Source organism: Rhyacophila brunnea, unplaced genomic scaffold (assembly GCF_057557595.1).
Source record: "Rhyacophila brunnea isolate RB1 unplaced genomic scaffold, BYU_Rbru_1.0 scaffold_6, whole genome shotgun sequence".
In the NCBI taxonomy this organism is placed as follows: domain Eukaryota; kingdom Metazoa; phylum Arthropoda; class Insecta; order Trichoptera; family Rhyacophilidae; genus Rhyacophila; species Rhyacophila brunnea.
In genome coordinates, this window is record NW_028233276.1 from 16,559,543 (window position 1) to 16,576,574 (window position 17,032).

The following is a 17,032-nucleotide window of genomic DNA, read 5'->3' on the forward strand; positions in this document are numbered from 1 at the left end:
TTTTGACCTTCGACGAGCATGTCCCCCCTTAACAGATTTTTGTTTTTACAAGAAATGGATGTTAGCCACTTGCTCAACCTATTAGGTCCATACTCTGACTCATACCCAAATTGAAAAATAATATGTATACTTGCCAGATCTATGATTCCAACCTGGGACCCACGACGTTGTAGACCGACGCTTAAGCAGTGCGGCCATTGTGGGCTAAAATATGTAGCACCAAAAAACGTTTGAAACGATATCTCATATCTTATAAAACTAATGATAACGCGTAAATGAATAATTTCCATGTGATGACTACGTACTTTAGAGGTCTTATGAAAATGAGACATGCGAAATTGGAGGTTTCTATGATTAATTATATATACTATTTACTAAAATATGCGGTCAGAAGGGGTTAACCGAATGGCTAATATAAAAAACCATTTTGACAAAATTGTCACATCGGAGGTTTTAACAGCTCAACTGCGGACGATATGACACATTATAGTCTCAAAATGATATGGATATTTATCAATTGTGTAATTTTTATAGGGACAAACCGTTAACAATTCTTTATGGAGACAAGCCAGCAAATATTGAGTCAATAAATGAAACAAAACCAAATACCCACGCCTATTATGTTGACACGGGCTTAGGCTTTGGTTTCCAACATACGTAAGTATATTTCATGCACATTTTGATTAAATCCCCACTCAGTTGATGTTATTAGTTATTATAGATTGATTATTTCATAATACAGTCTAATAATCTTGGCAGTCCTTTTATTTCGAATTTGTGTTTTAGGAAAATGTCCATCTTGTGTTATGATGACAAATCTATAAGGATAATAATATATACAGCTAACCTCAACCTCAGCGGTTGGAGCAATCTCACACAAGGGTAATAACAGGAATATATTTTGTTTCTCACATTCATCTATTTGCCTGTGACACTGTGACTATGATTTTTTACACTCTAAAGCAGAGGTCCCTAAACTTTTTAAGCTGAGGGCCACATTAGGATAATGAAAGTGCTACATAGGCTGGATCATAGGAAAATAGCGAAAGCAGTAAATATATATTAAAGTTTCTTTTGAAGTTTTCTTCAAATGCCTGATAGTAGCGAAATAAGATAGAAAATAGCGAAAGCAGTCATGATTTCTGTCAAAACTATTGAACTTAACTGACTAATATCTGACTATAACTGATAAATATAGACTGCTTGAATTATTTTTTTTGAGGTTATGGATGAGTCCAAGATGTCCGCAGCTTGCAGACCCTTCAGGTGTTACAAAAGGCGAGTCGCCGACTGGATTTAAACGTTCACTGCTACAATACCTCAAAGTCTACTCCATGCCATGTCTTTCTCAATACATTGAGATTGTCAAGCTTTCTGACCTTAGTAAAATCAAGTAAGTTGTCAAGCCATCTCTATTCCATAAAATTACTTTATTTTCAGGTGGCGAAGGGTGGAGGCCTACCTCCAGTAGAGTAGAGATCTGACATAAATAGTGCACATTAAACTTATAGTCAGCCATTGCAGTTTTCATTGATTGATTTTAAAAACTAACCAGCACCATCTGCAAATTGTATTATTAGTTCAATGAAAACAAAAAAGTATGACTGACAAAGTGTAGTATGCACTATTTACGTTGAATCTCCACAGCCTACCCTTTGCCACTGTTATTTTCTAGATTATCCAGATAATTGTATAGTAATATAATTTGTAATCTTCGATACTATATTAATATGACAGTAATTTTGCAGTGTGTTTCTCGTGGCATCCGTGCCGGGTGGTCATTATGGTGCGGATTGGGGACTAAGTCGTATCGGATGGCTGATGAGGAAGCACTGCGAAATACCGGCAACCGAGAATGACAAATGGGATTTTGTATTTCAGGCATCGAGCGTTGGAACCTATGGCAAGAAACCCAAAGTAAGCTATCATAACTGAAAGTCGTGAATTTAATAAACCAAGGGTTTTAGTGGAAGATAGCTCTCAATATCATTTGTAAATAATCATCCATCGATAATTTTCTCTATACTTATTCCAATTTTTAGCTTGGCTATCTCCTATATTTCTCTCCACACCTATCTGTACTGTGCTGTGGATTTTCAGTTTTTCAAAACCGAGTGTGATAGCATCTATATTAACTCAGTTGAGTCAACTCAACTTTGGTTTTCAAAATTTTCTCATTCCATACTTTAGAACAGTGGTTCTCATGTGCGGCCACCAAAGGATTTTGCTGCGGCCACCAGCACTTTACAGTATAATATTTCAAAAATTTATTTATAAAATTATGAAATTGGTTGAATACACATGACTTGTCTTAAATTTCTTTCGATGAGATCATGTGTGAAATAGTCCATTTGTGAGACTTAAGTCAATTCAAAGAATTGCCAACAATTGCTTTATAATATTGTGGATTTTTCCTACTACCGTATACTGTGAAAGATCATTGAGTGTAATGCACTTCATAAAAAACAAATATTGAAGCCAGTTGACAGATGTAAACTTAAAAGCAGCCATGTGGGTCGCATTGGAAAAAAGTTGTATTGAGAAATTTCCATTTGCATTATTTTTAAATAAATAGATATAATTATACTAAATTGTTCAAATGTCTCTTATTAAATGGACTTGATTTAAGTTGCCCCATCTACACCCGACATATATATGCAGCCGCGGTTTGTGGTTTGAATGAAAAGGTTTTAGTGCCATACTTCCTTGTCCCAAAGCGATGGAGGATAAGCGATGGAATATACGAGGGTGGGTCAATAATTCCTTAGAAAAAAGCATTAAAACAGGTTTTATTTTTGTATTTTTTTTTTATTTCTCAACATAATTTCCTTGGAGCTCAATACACTTGGTTAGACGTTTCTCAATTTTTTTTAAACCGTCAGAAAAATAAGTTTTCGGAAGGTCCTCAAAATAAGCATTTGTCCGATCGATGACTTCTTCATTTGAAAAAAAACGTTGTCCACTTAGCCATTTTTTTAAGTTTGGGAATAGGAAAAAGTCACTGGGGGCTAAATCTGGCGAATACGGTGGGTGGTCGACCAATTCGAACTTCAATTCTTCAATTTTAGCCATTGATCGTAAACATGTGTGAACACGGGCATTGTCCTGATGAAAGAGGATTTTTTTCCTGTTTAAATGAGGCCGTTTTTCTTCAATTTTGTTTTTTAGCTGGTCCAATAAAGATGCATAATAATCCCCTGTTATTGTTTTTCCTTTTTCCAAATAGTCAACGAAAATAATTTCACGTGCATCCCAAAATACAGTAGCCATAACCTTACCAGCTGATTTTACGGTTTTCGCCTTCTTTGGACATGGTTTGCCTTCGCAATCCACTGCTTTGACTGTTCTTTCGTCTCGGGAGTATAGTGGTGTATCCATGTTTCATCTACAGTCACAAAGCGACGAAAAAATTCATCCGGATTGCGTTGCATGAGCGACAACAGGGCTTTAGAGGCCACCACCCTACTGCGTTTATTGTCGACTGTGAGCAAACGCGGCACCCATCTTGCAGAAATAGTTTTCATGCCCAATTTGTCATGTAAAATAGAAATGACGCTACCTTTTGAGATCCCTGTAACCTCAATTATCTCACTCAACTTTAATCTTCGGTCACTTAACACCATATCGTGGATTTTATTGATCATTTCTGGTGTAGTCACCTCTACAGGACGTCCTGAGCGTGGTTCATCCTTTGTTGATGTACGACCACGTTTAAATTCATTTAACCAGTTATAAATAGTTGCAAGTGAAGGAGCAGATATGCCGTGAACTAAATCCAACTCATTTTTTATTTCCTTTGCTGTTAACCCTTTTATATTAAAATGTTTAATAACAACTCTAAACTCAATTTTTTCCATTTTTCCATTTTCCACAAGCAAATTTTTTTTTTAAATGTACGAGAAACACACAACAACCCGACCAATCTGATTGAAACTTCGCAGCATACTGAATCGGTAGTGCCGCTGCATGAAAACAAACCGCTTGCAGTACTAGTCGCGCTACCTGTCGGCTTTTCTAAGGACTTATTGACCCACCCTCGTATATTCACACAATTGAATAGACTGTTTTCACAAAGCGCTGACAACATTTAAAAAGATGTTCGTCACATCGGAAATGGATGATATTCACAAATCAACTACAACAATCAAATGATCGATTTGCACTAAGGAAAAAGTAGTCTTCACGTATCAATATACTATTGTAACCCAATTAATCGTAAAAGAATATAAACACTATGAAAATAAGGTTTAATGATTTTAAACAATATTTTGGCAAAACATAAGTATGTATTAGGTACCTACTTTCAGATTCAAATAATACTATAAATACCTATTTAAAAAGTGACGTTAATTAAAACTAAGGTAATTGTGCCGCAGATGCCGTCATGAGCTTTTATGATTTTTTTTTACGAAAACAGTTTATTCCATGTAGACAATTATAATAAATACCTTTTTCTGTCGGCGCATAGGCTTTTCGATCTAATAATTGTTAATTTAAAATGCTCATAGATTTTGATACTTACTTCATTATCACAAACTAAGATTATATTAGGTAATATTAGGTTGAGGTAGGTTAGGTTAGGTTAGGTTAGGTTAGTTTAGTTTAGGTTAGGTTAGGTTGGGTTAGGTTAGGTCAGGTCAGGTTAGGTTAGGTTAAGTTATATTAGGTTAGGTTACGTTAGAATAGGTTAGGTTAGATTAGGTTTAGTTCAAAAAAGATACTTGTACAATCTCATGACGGCATCTGCGCCACATTTACCAAAATTTATATCGATGAACCGAAAAAGATAAGTATACCTAGGTGGTGTTATTTGGTTGTAGATTTACATCAAATAATATATATACATATTTATATTACTGCGTTAAACATTAATTATATTGACCCCTTAGCATCATTTTTGCGATTGCCTTCTAATAAAATTGTATTGTTACAATTATTAGTTTGACATTTGTGAATTTCTACCTTTTCTTTGTGCGATATATTATTTATCGGTGAAAACAATTTTACAAATGTGTGCAGTTGTCAAAATTGAGTGAATTTATATTTACAATGAGTGATTTATGATTTTTGTTTTGTGAAACAAACTATTTTATGTGATTTCATCTATTTATTTGTGAAATCATTTAATATATGTGAAAACTATTTTCCAAATGTTAAAGTTATTTTTTTTTTGTGAATTTTGATTATTGCATTGTGCGATTAATTCCCACCCATATTTTAATAACCAGCTTATATTATTATCCTAAGACATTTTGGAAAACGCACTAATTTCTCATTTAAACGACACTATTGTATTTTTAACATCTTCACTTCGATCTATGCGTTACCGAATCGTCTACCGATTGATTTTGGCACATTTGAGAATTGTCCTGATGATTTTACAGTTTTTACATTTATATCCGATATTTCCTTACATACCGTATACGATTGCCATATTTACTGTTCATGTCTAACAAAATGACATTTTCGTCGCTTAAGACCTTCTAATCCTTTATTGACAGATAGAACCGATTATTTTAATTCAAATATTGTATGTACGCATCAGTGGCGAAGGCTCCATACTAGGCGATTATTTAAAACCTACCTTCTAAGAAAAATATAGATCTTCAAGTATTTAATTTAAATTATAATAAAGAAATGTTTAAAAAATTGAGTCATCTATCGTCAGAATTTAGAATACCGTTTAGTTTAGTTAAGTTTAGAATCAAATATAAGTGACTCTCAACTAAACTAGCGAATTAATGGAGAAATTATCTCAGGTCTATTTTATATGGCCCGTCACTTACGTGACGTCAGACATGTCTGGAAATTTGTATGGGGTTTATAAGCGATAGGCGAACAGCCTAAACTCTGTATGCATATTATGTTTATTGTCGATGACTGCCGGCTTTAAGCAAATCTATACTAAAATTTTGAAAATATATTTGGATGTTTGTTTGTACCGTCGTGTCGGTTTTTCTTTATAAAAATCCACACACGCAGTCGGATTTCGCCAAAATTTGGAGGATAGACGAAGGCCAACGAGCCGGAGTGCGTGGTCGGGGTCTCAAATTTCAGATTTAACCCGTTGCACCCTGGGGACAGTTTTACGGCTTTTCCGGAAAAAGGCCACCGCGTACAGGTCCTTGAAACGCGGAAGTTAATGCTGCAATCCCCATTTTTTATTGAAAATGTTGCTACGTGAATGTACCTACATTTAAAAAAATATTGGCGTTTATTTCAGCTCGATCGGAAGTCAAATGGCAAAGTTGGATGCAAATAATTGTGTTATTAGAATCGCTAATCGGTAGGGAGCCAACCGAGCCGGCGCGGCGCGGGTGACGCAGTACTGCCAAATTTTCTAATGAATACAATTCAAAAAGGCTCAGCGAGACATTATATATACTATCTTTTTATAACGCCATTATCATCATCAACCCACTGCTAGATAAAAGCTTCTCTAAGTTGATTGTATTCCTGTCAGTCATATGAATTGCTTTATTAACATTTGTTTTAATATGAACGTCACGAACCAGGTAATGTTTATTTATTTTACGATAATTATGTGACCAATCTGGCAAAGCAGCTAGGTCTGCTAGTCATCTTATTAATATGATTGACATTGTTACTTTTCAGTATTGGCTTACCGGTGATTTCCAAATGAATTTTTGTCTGTCTAAGACTAAATCGGACAAGCGGAGTGAATTACCTCCTCTAAGAATGATCTATCCAACTCTGTTTGAAATCTTGGACTCTCATGATATGAGCTGTGGACCATATCTAAAAGAACTTCACTGTAAGCAGGCTTGGGTGACACAATTCATGCAGTATGTTTTCAATTTAAATATTAAACAAATAACATTTAAATTTAATCAACATAAAATATTCCTCTTAGTCTGTTGTCTGTGCGAGAGATGCGCCTAGACTCCTTCCCAATCATGCGTTATCCAATGTGATGGCCGTGTCGTTGCCTTTAAACATATCATCGATGGTGCAGCTGGATGCAACGAGCGAACGAAGTTCCCTTGGCGCCACAGTAGTTTTGAAAATTCGTTGGAGTATCCATACTTCTTCATATTATTTTGAGTTATAGTCACTCCGATTCCTATCCGATTCATTGTCCTGATAATTTGATTCATTGTCGACATAGATAGTGCACACTAAACTTTGTCAGTCATATGTAATTGTTTTCATTGAACGAAGACTTCAAATTGCAGATAGCGTTAGTTATTTTTTAAAACTCCATTAATCCCTACGTACCCAAGCCATAATAAATAATAGTCAAAAAATATTTGTTTATCTATAAAATATCTAAAATTATGTATGATTTAAGGGAGGATTCTGCAGCATTAATAATGATGTCAGACAGTTGTGAAGCGGCTATTTGAGCATTGGGAAGAGGTTTTGAGGAAGCTCTATCAAGTTTTCTAGTGATGATACTTTCGAACTTTTCCCAGTCCCCATGCTTTGATCGAAATCGTCATGCAAGTCCTGGGGATGCGACAGATACACCAACCGATGTGGAACACATAGCAAGCGTAAATGTTAACAACCTGTAATCGCTAATGGATTAGTCTTCTTCCACCCGCTAGTCACCGACTCTACTGAGGGTTCGGCCAGACGCCAGCGTAATGTCAGTATGAGAACTCCCTCGCTTCGTTACGAAAGTAAGCGGGCTGTTAGCGTTGTCGATGACCGAGAGATCGCGCTCTGCTATGAGTTTCTTGATATATTTGCTGCCACCTATGGGATGATCAATAGGTGCCCAAAGTGGAGACTGCGAGTTAGCGTCGGTTCCCATGACGTCGTCTCTATCGCCAATATCGTGGAGTATTGCATCTAGCAGCACGGCCATTTTTTCCGTCGGACTCATATAGTTGAAATACAGTATGATCGCTATAACTGCACTCCCTCCAGGGGTGGTAATTTCAGCACACGCAATATATTCATTTGAAAGATAAGAGAGGTCTGCAACAAAGCAACAAAAATACAGGCTCTGGACCAAGGGGAGTCACTGATGACACGACCAGAACCAAACCCCATTTTAGGGCATCAGCGATATGGCTCTTGCACAAGCGCCACATCTTGCATCTTGCGCATCAAAGTCTTCAACTCCAGTGTACTGACCTTTCCCTTGCCTACATTTAGTTGAGCAAAGCAAATCATTTTAATGCATACTCTGTCGGTTTAATTATTGGCTAATTAGACTAGGTGATTATTAACTTTTAAGCGATAACAGGTACAAACAACCGTTCACGCCGAAGTATGAATAGCATGTATTATTAGTATTACCTACTATGGCTTGGGTTAGCCAGGGTTTAATTGAAATTAAATTAAATTGAATCAACAGGCACTATTTACACATTGTATTTTTTTAAACCATGTCTGATAATAATAAGATCATAATATGAAAAAAAAAATACGTTTGACTGACAAAGCTTAGTAAGCACTATTTATGTCGGATCTTAACAGCCTACCTCCACCCTTTGCCACTGCTGCAAAGTCCTATTTGCCCATAAGTGGTAGTTTTTGGTCGGGCACCATTGACAAGGCTATGTAGCCACATCTCTAGATCGATCTATCTGTTCTTTCCATTGCAAGCAGCTCCAAAATCTCATTGTATGACCTAAGAAAGCTTTTCATAGAGCGGAGGGCCATGGCGCACAGTGATCTGCTGACCAATCTTACTATTACCGTTATTATTATAATAGTGTAACTTTATTCTGACTGACACATTATCACAACCACCCGGGGAAGTCAAAATCCTCCCCCAGCTCCTTCCCGTACATATCTATGTCCTGCCCGATTCTGTCTTTTCTTACCGCATACAGTGCTCAGATGTGTTGGCCAGATTATAATACACCTGCATTGTATTTAATAAATTAATAAGACTTAATTATATTGTAAGATTACTTAATAACTATTCATCTGTCCAAAATCTTGTATTTCATTATCATATTTTTACGCTCCGTATAAATAGAGAAAGTTTCCTATATCGTTTCTTTTATGCAGACAAGGCAGTTTAAACAAATCGATAGATGACTTTATCTGATGACTATGGTGTCGGAAGTCTGCTGTCATGTGAAGAGTCTAATACTTATATAGATTCCCATTCGGAAACGGTAATCGACTTGGTAAAAACTAAATTCTCAGTGAGACCACTGGTATATAACAGAAGGAATTTTATACATTTGATTTATTGCAGTTCATGGCGAGCCGAGCATTCAAGCCGCAGCCGATCCACACCGCACATGAAAAGCTACCTTCGACTATCACCTGACTCCAAGAAGGCAGCTTTTTTCCTCCTCACTTCATCCAATATGTCAAAATCTGCCTGGGGAAAATACAATGCAAAGAATAAGATGCTTCACATGTATTCTTATGAGGCTGGAGTATTATTCTTACCTAAATTTGTTGTAAGTATAAAGCTGTATTATGGCTTCCGGACCATTTCTATGCATCACACCCCTAAGAAATGTTTGATTAATGATCGCATCCCCTACAAAAGTAATATTTGAATTTGAAGATAAATATATCAATTGTTACCTTTTTCTTGAACCAATGGAACCAACAAAAAAAGCTTATAAGTCAGTGCAGTAAGTGAAAATATTAAGTTACCTTACGCAAAATTTAAGAATATAGCATTCTTTATTTAACATACATAATTATGATTATATAATTATATAGAATATTGGTACTAAGCTGGACTCGAACCTGCATCTATCGGATTACGGCCAATGTGCTTTACCAATCAAGCCATCTCTGCAATATCTAATCACGCTGTAATCGACCAATAGTTAGTTATAGACATAGGCTTCTGAGATGTTATTGAATTTACATAGATTTTAATATTAAACATAATATTAAAACATCGGTATTATAATGTTACTTACATTAAAACTTAATTCCAAAAGGGAGGTTCAGAGTATGGCAGAATATTTCGCTTAGGTTCGAAAGACCCTCCAAAAACTGAAGCAGTTTAAATGGGAAATCATGGCATTGATTTTTTTTAATCATTTCATACATCATTAAAATACCGTATTATTTATATGATGACCCAATACATCACCTCACATATCATGACAATGTAATTGTTTGGTTGGTAACAATAGATTGTATAAAATATTTTTTTTGGAATTACAGATATCAGATACTTTTTTCTCTGTAGAGCTTGATGACTCATGCAGATTACCAGTCCCCTACGATCTACCGCCGACTCCATATCCACCTGACGGCATACCGTATATATATGATATGCTTCGGGGATATCGTTGTACAGAAGAAGATGGGCTGACCCTTGACGAACTTAAATCAATAGTAAAACACCCCTGATTAGACACCGACTGCCCCTGACATCGTTACTCACCATCGTCTATCCACTCTACCCAGCCCAATTATGATTTTTCAACACGTCATTATCCTTCACATCTCTTCAATAGCGATTCATCCTTTATTCTTGCTTTATTTAGCCGCGTGTTGCTCAATAATAGGCAACGTAAAGACCGCAATGACTTGAACGTTATATGGAAAAGTAGTGTCGTATCAAAATGGCAAAGTTCGTTTGGTCAATCGTTCTTTATGATGTAGAGATTTGAACCACTAATGAAAAAGAGGATGAGTGATGCCAAAGAGATGTGGTGTTGGAGACATATAGTTAATGATGCCATGAACGGCAAAGAGGACAAAATATATCCTCTCATGAAAGTGGGGTACACCGATAAAGTATGTCTCTAAAGAGGTACTAGCGTGATAAGCTTGAGTGCCTTTTATGCATTGTCATCATCATAATCAGCCGGGGTCGATTTACTGTTGGATAAAGACCTCCCCTGGCTCTTTCCAATCCTCTCGGTCCTTAATTCTTCGCTGACACATACATCCAGTTTGTCTATCTAGCAGGTTTTAGTGTATTCCTGTGGTCGCTTAGTGCCCCTTGGTGTGTTGATGGCATTTGTCCAACGTTTGTCCACTCACCAAGTGACATGTCCAGCTCATTGCCATTTCATTAGCTTAGCGACTTCTACATGCAATGTACTTACAGCCAATGTTTAATGACACCTTCCCACTAAATTAAAAAAAAAAAATTACTTCAATAAGCCAAGGGAACTTAGAATTACTATCAATCATAAAAAAACTGCACACATTAGTCATATTTTCCGTCATTAGTATGATTTACTTCAGATCCAGCGCAGGGAAAGGTAGAGGCAGTAGAGGTGTAAGTAAAAAAAGATTCTCTTGGATACACGACCTCCGTAAGTTAGCGTTGGTGATCTGATATGATTGGCCGGGGACTGGGAGATGTACTGCAATTCGGTCACCAACCTTCAATAGAAGATGGCACCATAAGAAAAAGAAATTTCAAAAATGAGGCTTAGTGGTATATTTTATCATTTTGTTTTCTACGCAATGATGTCACAGGGCTTATCTCATTGTTGATCATGCATAGTAAAAAAGACAACATAAGTTGTCTTACAGCATAAAATATCGTGAATGATAGGACAAATTAATGTAAGCATGTTGTGCCCCTCCCCCCCCCCCCCACTCAGCTGAAAACTTATATTGGTAAATATATACTACTTAGCAGTATCACCCGGCGCTGCCCAGGAGTGGAATGGTTTAATATTTGAAAATAAATTTAATGTAGATTGCAAATGATTGAATTTAAAAAAGTAAAAAAATATAATATTAGAGATTTTTATTTTTAACATAATATAGTATATTTTTGTAAATGTCTAAATATCTTAAAAGGTAGTACATATTCAATTTATTATATTAAGGCTTTTGTATATAATATAAATATCCATACATAATATAAATATCCAATCCATCATTCCAGGGCTTTTCGATATACAATATTTGTGGTTTATCCATCTGGTGCCAAAATATATAGATTTTTTACTACTCCCCACTCTCGATGCCGCTACATACAATTGTCCGTGAGTGAAGCATTCCGATCTAATGTGGCAGCACTGCGTCGCCCGCGCCGCGCCGGCTCGGTTGGCTCCCTGCCAATTAGCGATTCTAATAACAATTATTTGCATCTAACTTTGCCATTTGACCTCTGATCGAGCTGAAATAAACGCCAATATTTTTTAAATGTACACATTCTTGCGACATTTTCAATAAAAAAATGAGGGTTGCAGCATTAAATTCCGCGTTTCAAGGCCCTGTAAGCGGCGGTATTTTTCGCAAAAACTGTAAAACTGTCTCCGGGGTGCAACGGGTTAAATCTGAAATTCGAGACCCCAACCACGCACTCCGGCTCGTCGGCCTCCGTCTACCCTCCAAATTTTGTCGAAATCCGACTGCGCGTGTGGACTTGTATAAAGAAAAACCAACACGACGGTACAAACAAATATATTTTCAAAATTATAGTATAGAAGTATCGTTTATTGATTTTTAATTGAGGACTGTTACTAAGCTATGGCTGTTGGCATTATTAAAATAATTTTTGATTTAATACTGCAAAATGCAGACAATAGAATATAAATTTTATTATTATATATCTTGACATAGGCTGTAAGTTAGGTGCCTTATTAATTAAGGTTATTTTATATTAAAAAAAGTAATCAATCTAGTTTGTCACTATGAAATTAAAGTTATTGGTGGCTTTTTACTTTATTTAGATTTTTATTTTTTTAAATTCAAACTGCCATTTTGTGTCCCAAAATAATGCTTTGTTACTATTTTCGAACAACGATATTTACAATAATATTGTTATAAAATTTTAATTTTGCAATAAGTGAAGACAGGGGCTAATAATAACATAATGTACAACTTTCCTACGAAGTCTACAAATTATTCAGAATAAGGTGCCAAAGATTCTTAATTTTTAACCTCTACAGGGCCCTTTGAGATACATAGATTGATTAATCTAAACGCTGGAATAATTGCCAAAGTGTCCCAATATTATTTTACTTATATTTATTGCAGTAATAGTTTATCGTACAATACAATGAATCCACTGCGGTTGAAGCATAAAATCGTCGCTTTCACAAATATCAGATTGTGGACATATCGGTCGTTGAATATAGACAGACACTCACAATCTTAATCCATAGCACAAATCCAATGAGTTGAGTGACCGAATAAATCTTAATTACAAATTAGCTTTCTATATTAGCTAACTATAAGGTTCTTTTAATGTGTGGAACATAATAATGTTATTTGTGTACTTTGCTATAACTTTATATTATATGCAGTGGCGGCTCGTGGATATTATATCTGAGGGTGCTGCGGTTGATTATAAATTTAAAAAAATGTTTATTTGTATTATATTTTACTATTAACATCAAAATTATTAAAATTAAACATATATATTTTTATTTCATTATAAAATTGATTCTTCTGTCTTTTTTCCTTGAAAAAAGTCTATCATTTCTTCGTTGCTCTTGCGCTCAGCTGTCGCGCTCAGAGCCGCTGTACCCGCATGCAACACGAAATACTGCCAGTGTGGCAGTACCAGACCAAGCTTCTAGCTGCGAGCCCCGCGCCCCTCTTTTGCCCACTCGAGCATATTCCATCGAAAATGGTACTGCACAAAATCATGCGATGCGTCACTTTCTGATATTAGTATCGTGGTGTATGATAATTATTGGATGTATCGGTGCGCGGGTGAGCTTAGTACACGCTTAAATAATATTGATATTTTCATATAATATACATAAATTTATGTATATTATAATATTAAATTTCTCTCAATTTGCTTGGGGGTGCTGCAGTTCCGCAGTGCATATGGACGAGCCGCCACTGATTATATGTAATAATCATTTTGTGTCAATTTGGTGCACTACAATAATAAAAAAATATTGTAATTCTATTAGGACCACGATTATAATTTTAAAACATCTTTATAATCTTATATTATATTAATAAAATTTTACTTAATTATTATTTATTGATAGCTTGTTCCTCGACGTTTCAGGCTTGTTGCAGAGGCCATTATCTCTTTTTTGTCATCATTCACAAAACACATGTAACTTAATGTCAGAATGTAAAAACATCTACATGTAGTGTGTAACAAATTTCAAAATGTTGCATAGGCGTATGTGTAGAAGTTTATTTTTCATTCATTTCAGCTAGCCGCTTACCGGTACAGCATTGCCTGTGTGCACAGAAGAAACTTGCAACATTGTGCTCGGTTTTGATTCATGACTACCTATATCCCAGTCGACCGGGCTAATGGGCACATAGGTAACAACCAATTCATGTTAAAAGCCTATTGATGGCTTGGCATATGATCAAAAATAGTAATTTGTACCTACTTAAGGGGGAAGGTGTTCCATGTCAGCTATTTTCTGGTATTTTCAGAGGTTAAGCCTGAATAGTACGTAAGATTTGTAGAAAAACTATTTATATCATTATGAAGCTTATTCATCGTCAAATATTTATGTAAAACATTTGATAACTACATAAAGTATTTTTATGACGTAAAATAATATTCTTTGAAACCGTGAAACGTGATAATTGAGAACGAAGCCATATTTTTGTGACATTAATAGGCTGTGATGATGACAAATTTTTCCCTTAATTATTATCTCAAACGATTTATTATAGATAGTTGTAATGTTATAAAACATAATGTAGTAAAATATATTCAGTATAATTATAATATTTGCAGTTTCTATTGGTTCTAAATCTAATGGAAGCGAGTGGACATTTTGTTATTTAAATATGCTACAATTATAGACATACGAAATAATATAAAGCTACGTATCAGAAGGTTTATCATTAATCATTGAATAAATGATGAAATATCTTGTTAGTTATAAATTTGTAATACTAAATAGAGACCTTTTTAAAACAACTGTTTCCACGAAATATTCGACCATCTTGATATCCGCCAGACCCACCTGCGAATTGGTGTATGATGTATGGAATCTTTAGCTGGTATTATTTTAACTTTATATGACCAAAAAAATACGCCAACACACAAGTATTGTACAAAAATATGTTTATAAAAGTGAATGCTACAAATTGAACACAAAAATAGGCGAAACAAACACAAATTCGAACATATTATTCAAAAGGAAAACATATTTTGACATTTGAGGACAAAACAAAAAAAAATCTGAAGAAATTTGTATTTGCGTCAATTCTACGTTATGTCATACTAAATCATACATTATAATTTTTAACACTGTTGCAATCTATTTTGCCTAATATTGCAACATAGCAATCAGTTTTCTGTCCCTTTCTATAACTATCTCCCTCTACATTCAAAATAATTATGATTGTAGTAGGTATGTATTTTATAAATTGTGATAGATTTTATTTTATTTCAGTGACATATATCGGGTCGTCCAGTATTGCCATATCTACTAAAATATTATTGAATTGATATTTTAGTAAATAAGAGAATGAAGTTTTTCACCATTTGTATCTACTATTAGTTTTACTATTTTTATTTAATAAATAATACACATGAGGTTTTACGAATTTCACATTTGTTATTAAACATACTTACATAATTTAGAACACCCCAAACACATCGCGAAGTAAAAATATCTATATTTTTTACTTAGCCAAAATTATGAATCAACATAGGTTAGGTACCTACTGATGTTTATATTACAGAAAATTTAACTTTTACTAAATTATGAATTTGCGAGATTATAATAATACAGATGATTTTAAAGAATACTTTCATCAAATAACATAATAATGGATGCCTGTACTTACATAATATTTTCCAATGTAATTTTTTTTTTAAAAACTAACTTTAATTTCGAAAGTTTAGCCTGGCAATACTATGAACGTCATTTATTTCAGCGGGAATGCGAAATTTTCATCCTCGGTTTTTGACATAGGTACCTAACAATATTATCACAATTATTTATATCGATTGTACTTACAAAAAATGCCACGAACTCACTATCCGATGGCTGGAAGTTCCAAAAAAAGACGTAGGAGAAAAGATGGAAATATTAATACATTAAAAACACAAAGGTTTGAAATTATTATTTTATAATTTGACATAATTATACATAGTTGAAAAAACCACATTTCACAGAAAATTTTGGTTCACAATATTTATTTATCTTGCAAAAGGAAGTTTTGCGTATTACTTATTAATACACACAATTAAGTATAATGATCATTTGTACTTATATTATTTTTATATTATGTTTGTGCCATGTCTTATTCGAAATTAGTGTGTCTGTGACAAAAATTATAATCTGGTACAATAATTAATAGCAGCTATACATTTTGTTTTCTGTTAACTATCTACTAAACTAATATTTTTGAATGTATTATAGTATTGATATATTGCCGAAGACTATGCCTGAGCATGGAAATCCTCAAAGCATACTACCTGAACCAGAATTTCATCCCACATTTGAACACGAACACGAAGAATTTATTATAGAAAATGAAATTGAAGATTCAAGCCCTAAATTCCGTGTAGAAGGCCGTAGAATTATAGACTTTTCATATTTTTTCCAACAACTTCAATTAATTAGCCACCATGATTCTCCATTTAATTGTAATTTATCACATTTAGAAATTTTTGGGGAAAATCGGGATAACTTTAGTAGTACATTTTTTATTCAATGTAAACTTTGTGGTAAAAAATTAAAATTATATACCACTGAAATGAACAAAAACAAAATGAATCTGTGTGACGCATTTGTATCCAGTATAATCAGTATCGGCAGTGGATTTTCAAATCTGGAAGAAATGTGTTCAGCAATTGACGTACCATCGATTACAGCAAGAACATACAGAAAGAGTCAACAGAAGGTGTACGAGTGGTTTGAAGAAACCAAAAATAAGAGTATGGAAAACGCTGCGAAAGAAGAGCGACAACTTGCAATCGAAAATGGTGACGTCGATTCTTCTGGTATTCCCATGATATCAGTTGTTGCAGACGGCTGTTGGTCGAAACGTTCATACAGATGCAATTATTCCGCAGCATCTGGCGCTGCCACGATCATTGGTCAAAGAACCGGAAAGATTTTGTACATGTGAAAAATAAATATTGCGATTTGTGCGCCAAAGCTAAAAATAAAAATATCCCTGCTCAACAACATAAATGCTTTTTAAATTATACCGG

The 17,032-nt window shown here is 34.6% G+C and overlaps 1 protein-coding gene across 1 annotated transcript; it reads left to right on the forward strand.

Annotated features, from left to right (window-relative positions):
- Positions 1-534: 534 nt before the first annotated feature.
- Positions 535-11,320, forward strand: LOC147065296 (tyrosyl-DNA phosphodiesterase 1-like). The gene is made up of 7 exons (XM_085956467.1): positions 535-657; positions 787-882; positions 1,223-1,393; positions 1,749-1,917; positions 6,616-6,806; positions 9,185-9,395; positions 10,123-11,320. Exons 2-7 carry the CDS (start codon positions 791-793, stop codon positions 10,309-10,311), a joined length of 1,023 nt encoding a protein of 340 aa, XP_085812593.1. The 5' UTR covers positions 535-657; positions 787-790; the 3' UTR covers positions 10,312-11,320.
- The last annotated feature ends 5,712 nt before the right edge of the window (positions 11,321-17,032 follow it).

Excerpts from the sequence above, each read along its gene's own strand:
- LOC147065296 (XM_085956467.1), top strand. The coding sequence starts at position 791 with ATGTCCATCTTGTGTTATGATGACAAATCTATAAGGATAATAATATAT. Across the intron at positions 1,918-6,615 it reads CCTATGGCAAGAAACCCAAA|TATTGGCTTACCGGTGATTT; the intron begins GTAAGCTATCAT and ends GTTACTTTTCAG. Across the intron at positions 6,807-9,184 it reads TGGGTGACACAATTCATGCA|TTCATGGCGAGCCGAGCATT; the intron begins GTATGTTTTCAA and ends GATTTATTGCAG.